Source organism: Pleurodeles waltl, chromosome 10 (assembly GCF_031143425.1).
Source record: "Pleurodeles waltl isolate 20211129_DDA chromosome 10, aPleWal1.hap1.20221129, whole genome shotgun sequence".
NCBI classification, from domain to species: domain Eukaryota; kingdom Metazoa; phylum Chordata; class Amphibia; order Caudata; family Salamandridae; genus Pleurodeles; species Pleurodeles waltl.
This window is the reverse complement of record NC_090449.1, coordinates 225,550,719-225,563,298: the sequence shown is the minus strand read 5'-3', so window position 1 is coordinate 225,563,298 and position 12,580 is coordinate 225,550,719. Positions and strand designations below refer to the sequence as shown.

The window sequence follows — 12,580 nt, the reverse complement described above, 5'->3', positions numbered from 1 at the left end:
AAAAATACCTTGCAGTAGTATGCACACAAATATGTCTATGGGTCAACAGTGTATATTTGTAGGTTTGTACTATAATTAAGCCCTTCTTCGTGGGCTTTTATAGTAATTCCCCACATTCCATGTGTCAACTGTAACGAATGTGAACCTGGAATCGGGCCAAATATGTTGGCTTGGTGCTTTGAAAAGAATTGGCTCGTTAATTGAACTCCGTGTTCCTAATTGCAGCTCCCTAAGTAGCATAAATGGAGGGCTTGAAGCTGTTACTGGCTATCAAAGTGTAACATTTCTAGCCTTCAAGGCCTCTTTTCCGCAATAGATCTAGAATGTCAGTGTAGTTGTATTAAGCAGCCAGAGGACTGTCTGTCATTCTAGCCAAACAGTAGACATATTCTCTGTGGAACAGTTTCCTTCAGAAATGTAATTCTCCTGATCTAATTCAAGCAGGTAAAAGGGTGTCCGTCCTCTATTTTGCTGCATTCTTGCCCCATTCTAGTTAGAGAAATTGGCGCCATTCCATGCAAAATATCTCCTGACACAATGTATTCCTCATAAAAGTAGGAAGAATGCATGGGCCTTATTTTAAGGAGTGTCTTTGATGCTGACCTAAGCACATATATAGCAATAGACTGCGTATATTACATCTAGAACCCTCATGACAGTAGAGAATCTTGACTTTGAATTTTGGTGGATGTTCTGTATATGGTGCTGCACGTTGTTTCCATTGTAATCCTGGTAGTGCTGATAATAGGGCTTGTATTTAATACAGCTTGTGCATTGTTTTGTCTGTGTTTTATTACGGATATAAAGCATCGTGCATTTGGAATCTTTGAGTTCTCCTTTTACTGCAGCACTCCCCTGTTTCCAGCTTACCACATCCATTGGTATGGACCACTGTGCATTGTGTCTAAGGAAGTAACACGTGGTGTCCCAGTTACCACTTGTTGATACTGTAGAAACTCCTGATTCCTAAATGTAAGTTTGTACTGGCACTTCACATCTGCCACCTGGGTAGATATTCACTGAGCTGTGTATTTCACTAGACTTTGGTATTCTTGCCTTTGTGGCAGCTTGCGTTATGGGTATTGTATTATAGTAATAATATAGTGTTTCATAATCCTCATGCGGTTACAGATTACTCTGATTTGCATGTGGATAATGGGTGTCCATTTTGTAATGAAGGGTTGAAAGGGTGTTGGTTATGTATTAACATATATTGGATGTGTATGAGAAAGTGCATGCGGTTTGGAGAAATATACTAAGTTATGTGGTAGCACTGTAGCATATAAGTATGAGGTGATGAGGAATAGTTTGACAATGTAAAGACGTGCGCAGTTATAGTAGTTAAAACCTAGTAGGTTAATTGAAATGGTTGCAGGTTAATCTTATTCATTAAGGGTGAGAGTTACATGTATAAGCTGGTCAGACTGACTACTTTCCACCAGTAGGGGATTTGAGCAAAGAGCTCTGGAATAATGTTTTCTCCTTTAGGGAGCAGAGTATTTAGTCTGCCTTGCAAGAGGTGTTATGACCATTGCTTTGGGCTCATGGATCCAACCATACACCGCCACTTTAGGATTTGAACTTCAGAAAATTCGGCCTGATTAGGTTAAGAAATAGTCTTGAACCTGTGGTGTGCATTCTCCGTAGCTTCTCTTTAAACATTTGTAAGGTTCTCCAAGGTATATTCCTTTTGCATACTCTAGTTAGGAGATTTCTAGACTGATGGTGGCTTGTACCTTTTACCTAAATACTAACTAAAGGAAGATTCCACTTAGGCATGTCTGGTAAAATGATCTTTATATAACATGGTTCACACGAGATATCAGGGAGAGTTGTGTATCCTTTAATCACACTTAGATTCCACACTTGCTCTTTTGACTAGATGCTGAACAGGTGGTAGTTGGTCCATTTACCCCATTCTAGAATTTCCCTTTTTGGTTTCATGAGTTTGAATTAATATATTTGCAGAGTTTCTTTCTTAAAGTGCAACCACACTGCACTTTACATTTTACCCTCCAGTTTGTCCCATTACTCCTTATACACTTTTGTCTATTTTTTTCTGGCACCACCCCCATATTTCTTCCTTTCACTTATATTTCTTTAATCAGAACTTTCTGTTTCTAGTACATCTCTTCCTAGCTTCTTACCGCCTCCCTTCTATTAGATCGTTTTCTGACTGACACCTGCCCTTGTGCCCCAGCTCTTCATCCTGTGCTTCACTTTGATTTCTTATCTACTAACATCTACCACCCTCTACTTCCTGTTAGGTGACTTTTCGTGTATTATAACATTTCTTTCTGCCTATTGAATGTTTCTTTCTTCTAAACATGCTTCTACTCTGCCTCTTTTGAACAAAATACCCCTCACTTTATTCTTGTCTTCTATCTACATGCCATTCTATTTCCCTTCTCGCTTTTTCACAATTTCTTGATTGCCTTTCACAATTTTTGCTTTACCCTCATCTGACCACTGTCAGTCTGATTTTCATCCTGCTCACTTGGAGTGTAAAGTCATGAATAGTCAATCTCTAATCCCTATTAACTCTTTCTTGTTCAGTTATATGACTCTGGTCTAGATTCATTCTTCTACCTCTAATTTTTTGTACTGTTTCATTGCGCACCAAGCACCCTGGTTTGATATGTCCTGCACCTTGTTGACGCTTGTTTCACTTCGCGCAGTCTTCTTTTTTGAAAAACGTTGACTTTATGATTGATTTTGTCCTGGCCGACGTTCATTAGTCTTGAAGACACAGGTGCGATTACCACTGTTAGTCCTTGAAGGAAGAAATCCTCTTGTTTCCTTTTCTGTGTGACATTTTTCTTAAGAACCTTATTTCTTTCCTCTGCTGTGAATGCCTCTGTTTTTAATCTTTACTATTACTCCCTTATCATTACCTTTACTTAGTATCTCAATCTTTAAAATAATTTAGTGGAACAAGAGAAACGAGAAATTGGGAACTCAGGAGAAAATTTGGAATACAAAGAGAGGTGAAGCATAGCTGGCATGATAGAATCAAAGCATGAATAAGGTGTTTTGCCGACTCAGCTGAATGAGTATACACATTGAAAAAAATGAGTAGAAGTAGCGAGAGGCATGGGATGAAAGAGAAAGGCTTAGTATCCAGCACTGAACATGAAGGAAGGAAATAGTCAATAGTGGGGGCATTGAAGAAGGAAGGCGTGGAGGAGTAGGTTAAAAGGAGGATCATTGCCTTGACTGTTTAACTCAGAAGTTCACTATTGTGCCTTCAAGTAGGTCTTTTGGAATCTGGAAGGAGTCTGCCCTTTAACAGCTGTTGACTTTAGCACCATTTTTTTTAAAGGCCAAACAGCTTTAGCATTTTAAGCTGTTACGGATGAGTTCATAGATCATGATGGTCAGCTTGTTTTAGAAGGTATTTCAGCATTTTAAGTCCTTGGGTAGACTCCCACATGATCACTTGTAATAAGGACTGAAATTGATTCCAGACTGAACGACTAAATGGTAATTGTGAGAAAGTGCCTCCTTTGACATGGTTAGCCCCCACTTTTTGCCTGAAAAATAATGTGGTATTGATTGTAGTGCACAGGGTCCCTGCCAACCAGGTCCCCTGTGCCAGTGCTTCCTCCATAAAACTGTACCATGATTGTCACAACTATAGCCCCCCTCTGTAAGACTCTAGTAAATGGTACCTTTGGTACCTATGGCATGGTGACTGAAGAAGGTCCCCTAGGGACCTCTCACCAAGGCCATGCCAATGCAACTGGCATCCCTTGGTGCGTGGATAAGCGGCCAAGTCGACATGGCACACTGCCTGTGTGCCATGTCCAGCAGCACTGCCTGAGGTATAGGTAAGTCACCCCTGTAGCACGCCTTACAAGCCCTAGGGCAGGGTGCACTACATCTCAGGCTGCATGAGAGGATACGCCCCTACAGTATCTAAGTCTAATCTTAATATTGGAAGTGCTGATGAAGCCATACAGAGAGTACTTGGGCCGGAAACTCAATAACTCAAGTTCCCCAGCACCATGATGGCTTCACTGAACTCAGGAATCTTTGGTACCAAACAACTCCTCTCAGTAACCCCACACTGATGGCACTGTTTGGATTTATTGCAATATGCATTCAGTGGGCACCTTAGAGGTGCCCCCTGAAAAGCTACAAACCCTGGTGTGTTCCTGACTAGTTGTAAGCAGTCTGCCAAAATCAAACATGTTTCTGGACGCATGGGGGGAGAACTCTGCTCTCTGCGGCCAGAAACAAAGCCCTTCCTGGGTGGAGGTGTCGCACCTCTACCCCCTCCAGGAAGGCACATTGCTCAAGGGGGAAGTTTCAAAGGCCTGCCACCTTTTGTAATGTGACCCCTGCCTCTGCTGCTAGCAGCAGATGGCCACACAAGGTTCAAACCCCCACTTTTGTCAGGAGAACTAGAGGGAAAACCAAGTTGAGAATAGGAGGTGTGCCCATCTGCGCCAACTCCACCCCTCAGGTGTTGGAGTGAAGCACATTTTTTAGTGTCCACCATCTTGAAGATGGTAGGACTTAACCAATCAGGGCTAGGACTATGCCACCCTCCCACAGGAGAGTGGCCCAATAGTGCATGTAGACACCCCAGGTAAGATACCCATTGGTCCATACCTGTAACGACCCTAAATCCAGTATTTAGGAGGCTCCATCAGACCCTGAACTAGATTCCTGACGACCTAAGAAGAGCCAAACACTACAGAGGCAGCAGCAGAGAAGACTGCAGACACCAACTGACTCAGCCCCAGCCTTACTGGCCTGTCTGCAGCCCTCGAAGATCCTGACAACCTGTCCTGCACCCCAGCAACCGCCAGAGCCTTAGGGGACTGCCTGTCTTCGACAAAGACCAGGATCTCCTGTAGACAGCGGACGTGTCTAGAAGAAATCAGCTTTAAAGAAAACAGAACTCTGCTCTGAGTAACTGCATAGCCACTGCTGGATCCACCTCTTCACCCGACGCCCCGGACCTGAATACAGGTGGACCACTGGTCCTTTGAAGATTCCCAGTGCTTTTGAGCAAGAATCCACTGTGGGCTGAACTGTGCCGGACTCCACAGCGACGCTTACAGCCTCAACTGGAAGGCTACCTGCTCTGTAAAAAAATTCTGACGCCTAAGGACACCCCTGCACCCAAAGACCCTGGGCCTTGGGGCGCACAACCAACGATGCCCCATACTTCCCCTACCATCTCTGCTTACCTGAGCAGCTCTGGGTTGTCTTCACCCGACCTCCTGGCCAGAGCCTGTTTTGGAAACTGCTCTCCCCCCATTGGATTGCATTGGGCTCCCGAACCGCTTTACTCAACTGTGAGTAGCATCTCTTAGACTACCCTTTTTTCCATTGGACAACATTGGGCATGTGATGCTGTGTTGGCACTCTGCACTCCTGTGCCACTGAGGGTGTAAGAATTGTGCTTTCTTATCCCCCGCCCCATGCTTACCTTAACCCTCGGAGACTGGGTTACCAAGCCCCTTCATTCATGTGTGAGCAGCATCTCTTCGATTACCCCCCCTTTCTCCATTAGATAACATTGTCCCCAGATTCAGAGTTTGAACCCTGCACCTTTGGCTCCCGTGCTGCTGGAAGTGCAGATTTGCTACTTACCTGAATCTTGCCTCGTGCCAATTCTTCATCCTGAACACTAAGACTGTAAGTTGTACACTTACCTGCAGAAGCACATTCTTGTTTCCTCCCATAGGTTAACATTGCTATCTAAAAATTGCACTGTTTCCCTTTTCTAAGGTGAAAAGTATTTTTCTTTAAAAACGTACTTAACTTTTTACGTATTTCGTGGTCTTAAAATAGATTTTGAAAGAAGCTTATTTTTTCTGAAATTGGTGTGGATCTCCTTTTTGAATTGTGTGTCATTTATTAATCACTGTCTGTATACCAATTGTCTTATACTCCTTTGTGTTAGGCCTAAGGCTTCTCGACCACACTACCACATAAAGAACACTTTGGGTTTACATTGAGCCCTCTTCACCTCTCGGGGAATCTCTGGACTCTTTGCATGATATAACCCCTTAGTGTTTTATCATATAAAGAGCCAAATTCCTACAGTAATATTTACAAACTAAAATGTTTAAAATTAAAGTTTTTTTTTAATGAAATTATTACATTGTCACTTTTGCCATGCTTAAGTTAATGCTCTGTTTTTTGTGTGCATTTTAACAAAATGTTTTCTCTTTCAGAAAAGACCATTCCAGTCAGAAGTCATCTCATGGAGCTCGGTTTAACAGCGGCCAAATTTTCTCGGAAACTTGGCAACGTTGGTCTTGCTACAAGGTTACTTGCTCAGTGCAGTGAAGTTCAATTAGGGCATGCTACCACAGTTCAGGATTTGGTCAATCATTTTAAAAAAATGTCCATACAAGATCAAGTAGATGAAAAATGGGGCCCTGAACTAGACATTGAAAAAACAAAGTTACTATACTCAGCAGGTACGTCGAAGTTTTGTTCACATTATATACATTGTTGATTATTTTTTTAGACCTGGCAAACCAAGTAATATTTTCATATATAACCTAACCAAATCAATTAACATTCATGTTGTGCAGGTCAGTCCACCCATGCCATGGAAATGCTGAGTTTCTGTGCCATATCCTTTTGCAAATCAGCCAAAGCAGAGGATGCAGTGGCTAAATCTATCTTGACACTCGCAAAATGGATTCAGGCTGATTGGAAAGAAATTTCTAGCCAACTGAAGCTGGTTTATAGAGCGCGACAACAACAAAACCCAACTGGACTCTCGACTTTGGCTAAAAACATACACACCTTGATCGATCTACCACCAGTTAATACAATGGAAGAAGAATATCCACGCATTGAAAGTGAATCTACAGGTATAATTAACACTCAGGGATTGTTTGCAAATTATTTTTATAAGTACTATTACATACTTTTTTTGACAATAAAAAGCATATCCTTGCTTGCACTTGTACTGAATGTCTGGTTTCTATGCTAATTTAAAAAAAGCATAGTTTTAATTGCTTCCATAAACCAGCTGTCACTTCTTGATTAACAAAACTATGATTTATTTACTGTTTGCTAATAGTTATTCATTGACCGATAACCACAAGCTGAGCAGTCTCCCGGCATGTGAATCTCTTGTTATGCCATCTTAAAATTATTACATTTCTAAATGCCTCAGTAATGCTGAGACTGTTTTGCTGGATTTTAACCTTGTGACCCACATTTTTGCACATCCTTCTCTGAACATGAATTCATCCAACCAGCTAGGAAAGCTTTGATTCCCTTGAAAGATATCTTGGTGGATTAGTACTGTGAGTTTTTTTTTTTTTACTCTGGAGTGAGGATCCTCCTATGAGAGCCTAATATTAATGGCCATGATCCCCGATTTAGCATAGTGTTCATCAAACATTTGGGTGCTGTTTCAGAGCAGTCTGTCTCAAAATCAGTCATGCTAAATCTTTAGCCTCCAAAGTCCTGAGTGTTCTATTGAGAAGTGAATACTAATGAGCATTTGTTGCCTGCTCTGTTAAGGTGCACATTTAAGGTCTCTGTTTTCAGTGTCTAGATTGCTGTTGAGGTATTTAATACATTTTGTAGGACGAAACCTTTAAACAAAAAAATGGATGGTGGAGGGGCAGAAGGGTGTTCTAGTAACAATGGTTGGCACCTGGAGCCACAGCTGTACTTCGGTAAGAACTCCAGTAGACTCCATGATCTGTGACATAATGAATTCATTGTGTCACGTGCAGTGATTTCTGTTTATTACCTTGCACAGATACCACTGTTTATTAGTTAGGAAGAGATCCCTGATACACCATGGAGTGCTTTGTAGTGTAGAAATGAATGTTCGATGGCATCTGTCGCTGTAGATACGCTTGTTCTGCAATAGCTCGCCATCTGGTGTTGGGCCGGAGTGTTACAAGTTGTTTTTCTTCGAAGAAGTCTTTCGAGTCACGGGACCGAGTGACTCCTCCTTTTGTCTCCATTGCGCATGGGCGTCGACTCCATCTTCGATTGTTTTTTTTCCGCCATCGGGTTCGGACGTGTTCCTGTCGCTCCGAGTTTCGGAACGGAAAATTAGCTAATTTCTGAAGATTTTCGTCGGTATTGTTGCGTTCGGGATCGGCGTACTTAGATTCCACACCGCATCGAAGATCGAAGAGCTCCGGCGCCCTTCGGGGTAGTTTTTTCGATCCTCCGTCGGGGCCTGGTCGGCCCGACCGCGTGCTGAAGAACGCCGATGGAACGGACCCCGTTCCGTTTCTGCCCCAAATGCCACAATAAATACCCCTACACAGACCAACACTTGGTCTGCAACCTGTGCCTGTCACCTGAGCACAGCGAAGACACCTGCGAGGCCTGTCGTGCGTTCCGGTCCCGAAAAACTCTCCGAGACCGTCGAGCCAGAAGACTTCAGATGGCGTCCGCGCCGACAGCCCAACGGGAGTTCGAGGAACAGGAAGAGGAAGGTACCTTCTCGATCCAAGACTCAGACTCCGAAGGATTCGACGATACACAAACCGTGAGTAAGACGTCGAAATCCACTCAGAGGAACATTTACAAGGCCCAGGGGACGCCACTGCCACCAGGCCATGGCTCGACCCATAAATTCGGTGACCGACCGTCGGCACCGAAAAAGGCCCAAACAGTGCCGAGATCGTCCGACTCCGGTCGAGACACCGGCACGCAGCCTTCTCGAGACCGAGAAAGTGCTGGAGACAAGCCTCGACACCGAGATGCCGGTGTGGACACGGCTCGACGCCGAGACAGCGGCACCGAAACAGATCGACGCCGAGAGGTTTCGGCCCCGAAAAGAAAAAAAGTCACCTCGGAGCCGAAAAAACACGCAGACAAAGTTTCGATGCCGAAACAAACTGCAACAGACCCAGCTTCAGGCTCTTATACAGAAGAGCACTCGCTAACCTCCCAAATGCAGAAGCATAGGTTTGAGGAAGAGCTACAAGCAACTGATGTGGACCATACGCAAAAGCGTATCTTCATTCAGCAGGGGACAGGAAAAATAAGCACCCTTCCCCCCATTAGGAGAAAGAGAAGGTTGGAGTTCCAAACGGAACAAACACCACAACCAAAAGTGGTGAAAAGAGTTACACCACCACCCTCTCCTCCGCTCGTGATTAACGTTTCACCAGCACAAACTCCATCACACTCCCCAGCTCACACCACCATGAGCCAGGGTGACCAAGATCAGGACGCATGGGACCTATACGACGCCCCAGTGTCAGATAACAGTCCGGAGGCATACCCTACGAAGCCATCTCCACCAGAAGACAGCACCGCGTACTCTCAAGTGGTGGCTAGAGCAGCACAATTTCACCACGTAAGCCTCCACTCAGAACAGGTGGAGGATGATTTCTTATTCAACACACTCTCCTCCACCCACAGCTCATACCAAAGCCTGCCTATGCTCCCTGGTATGCTCCGGCACGCAAAAGACATCTTTAAGGAGCCGGTCAAAAGTAGGGCAATCACACCAAGGGTGGAAAAAAAGTATAAGCCGCCTCCTACGGACCCGGTTTTCATCACTACACAGCTGCCACCAGACTCTGTCGTTGTAGGAGCAGCTAGGAAAAGGGCCAACTCTCACACATCTGGAGATGCACCACCCCCAGATAAAGAAAGCCGCAAGTTCGATGCAGCTGGTAAAAGAGTTGCAGCACAAGCTGCAAACCAGTGGCGCATCGCGAACTCCCAGGCACTACTTGCGCGCTATGACAGAGCCCACTGGGACGAGATGCAACATCTCATTGAACATCTGCCCAAGGACTTACAAAATAGGGCAAAACAAGTGGTTGAGGAGGGACAGACCATCTCCAACAACCAGATCCGCTCCTCCATGGACGCTGCAGATACAGCTGCACGGACAATTAATACATCTGTAACTATCAGAAGGCATGCATGGCTCCGAACGTCTGGATTTAAACCAGAGATTCAACAAGCAGTTCTCAATATGCCTTTTAATGAAAAAGAACTGTTCGGTCCAGAAGTGGACACAGCGATTGAGAAACTCAAAAAAGATACGGACACTGCCAAAGCCATGGGCGCACTCTACTCCCCGCAGAGCAGAGGGAATTACAGCACATTCCGTAAAACGCCCTTTCGAGGGGGGTTTCGGGGTCAAAGCACACAAGCCAGCACCTCACAAGCCACACCGTCCAGTTACCAGGGACAGTATAGAGGAGGTTTTCGGGGACAATATAGAGGAGGGCAATTCCCTAGAAATAGAGGAAGATTCCAAAGCCCCAAAACCCCTACTACTAAACAGTGACTCACATGTCACTCACCCCCTCCACCCAACACCAGTGGGGGGACGAATAGGTCATTATTACAAAGCATGGGAGAAAATCACTACAGACACTTGGGTTCTAGCAATTATCCAACATGGTTATTGCATAAAATTTCTACAATTCCCTCCAAACATACCACCAAAAGCACAAAATTTAACAACACACCATTCCAATCTCCTGGAGATAGAAGTGCAGGCACTATTGCAAAAGAATGCAATCGAATTAGTGCCAAACACACAAATAAACACAGGAGTTTACTCACTGTACTTTCTGATACCAAAGAAGGACAAAACACTGAGACCAATCCTAGACCTCAGAGTAGTGAACACTTTCATCAAATCAGACCACTTCCACATGGTCACACTACAAGAAGTATTGCCATTGCTAAAACTACACGACTACATGGCAACTTTAGACCTCAAGGATGCTTATTTCCATATACCAATACACCCATCGCACAGGAAATACCTAAGGTTTGTATTCAAAGGAATACATTACCAATTCAAGGTACTGCCTTTCGGATTAACAACCGCACCAAGAGTCTTTACCAAATGTCTAGCGGTAGTCGCTGCACACATAAGAAGGCAGCAAATACATGTGTTCCCATATTTGGACGACTGGCTAATCAAGGCCCATTCGTTCATACAGTGCTCAAATCACACAAATCAGATCATACAAACCCTCTTCAAACTCGGGTTCACCGTCAACTTTACAAAATCCAACATTCTGCCGCGCAAGGTACAACAATACCTAGGAGCCATAATAGACACATCAAAGGGAGTAGCCACTCCAAGTCCACAAAGAATTCAAAATTTCAACACCATCATACAACGCATGTATCCAACACAAAAGATACAGGCAAAAATGGTATTACAACTCCTAGGCATGATGTCTTCATGCATAGCCATTGTCCCAAACGCAAGACTGCACATGAGGCCCTTACAACAATGCTTAGCAGCACAGTGGTCTCAAGCACAGGGTCACCTTCTAGATCTGGTGTTAATAGACCGCCAAACTTACCTCTCGCTTCTGTGGTGGAACAACATAAATTTAAACAAGGGGCGGCCTTTCCAAGACCCAGTGCCACAATTCGTAATAACAACAGATGCTTCCATGACAGGGTGGGGAGCACACCTCGATCAACACAGCATACAAGGACAATGGAACGTACATCAAACAAAACTGCATATCAATCACCTAGAGCTTCTAGCAGTTTTTCAAGCACTAAAAGCCTTCCAACCAATAATAGTTCACAAATACATTCTCGTCAAAACAGACAACATGACAACAATGTATTATCTAAACAAGCAGGGGGGGACGCACTCCACGCAGTTAAGCCTGCTAGCACAAAAAATTTGGCATTGGGCAATTCACAACCAAATTCGCCTAATAGCACAGTTTATACCAGGGATCCAAAATCAACTCGCAGACAATCTCTCTCGAGATCATCAACAGGTCCACGAATGGGAAATTCACCCCCAAATTCTGAACACTTATTTCAAACTCTGGGGAACACCTCAGATAGACTTGTTTGCGACAAGGGAGAACGCAAAATGCCAAAACTTCGCATCCAGATACCCACACAAACAATCCCAAGGCAATGCCCTATGGATGAACTGGTCAGGGATATTTTCTTACGCTTTTCCTCCTCTCCCTCTCCTTCCTTACCTGGTAAACAAACTCAGTCAAAGCAAACTCATATTGATAGCACCAACTTGGGCAAGGCAACCCTGGTACACAACGCTGCTAGACCTATCAGTGGTACCCTGCATCAAATTGCCCAACAGGCCAGATCTGTTGACACAGCACAACCAAAAGATCAGACACCCAGATCCAGCATCGCTGAATCTAGCAATCTGGCTCCTGAAATCCTAGAATTCGGGCACTTACAACTTACCCAAGAATGTATGGAAGTCATAAAACAAGCCAGAAGGCCATCCACCAGGCACTGTTATGCAAGTAAATGGAAGAGGTTTGTTTGCTACTGCCATATTAATCAAATACAACCATTACACACAACTCCAGAACATGTAGTGGGTTACTTGCTTCACTTACAAAAATCTAACCTAGCTTTCTCTTCCATTAAAATACACCTTGCAGCAATATCTGCATACCTGCAGACTACCTATTCAACTTCCCTATATAAGATACCAGTCATTAAAGCATTCATGGAGGGCCTTAGGAGAATTATACCACCAAGAACACTACCTGTTCCTTCATGGAACCTAAATGTTGTCCTAACTAGACTTATGGGTCCACCTTTTGAACCCATGCACTCCTGCGACATACAGTTCCTAACC

General features: G+C 44.1%; 1 protein-coding gene across 2 annotated transcripts in view; it reads left to right on the top strand.

The window, feature by feature from the left end:
* SMG1 (SMG1 nonsense mediated mRNA decay associated PI3K related kinase) overlaps positions 1-12,580 on the top strand; it is a 1,401,298-nt gene that overhangs the window by 644,293 nt on the left and 744,425 nt on the right. For both annotated transcript variants that reach the window (XM_069210224.1, XM_069210223.1), the window contains 2 exons: positions 6,195-6,443; positions 6,561-6,845. In XM_069210224.1, the coding sequence (XP_069066325.1) occupies positions 6,195-6,443; positions 6,561-6,845 (534 nt within the window). The remainder of the gene's footprint in view (positions 1-6,194; positions 6,444-6,560; positions 6,846-12,580) is intronic.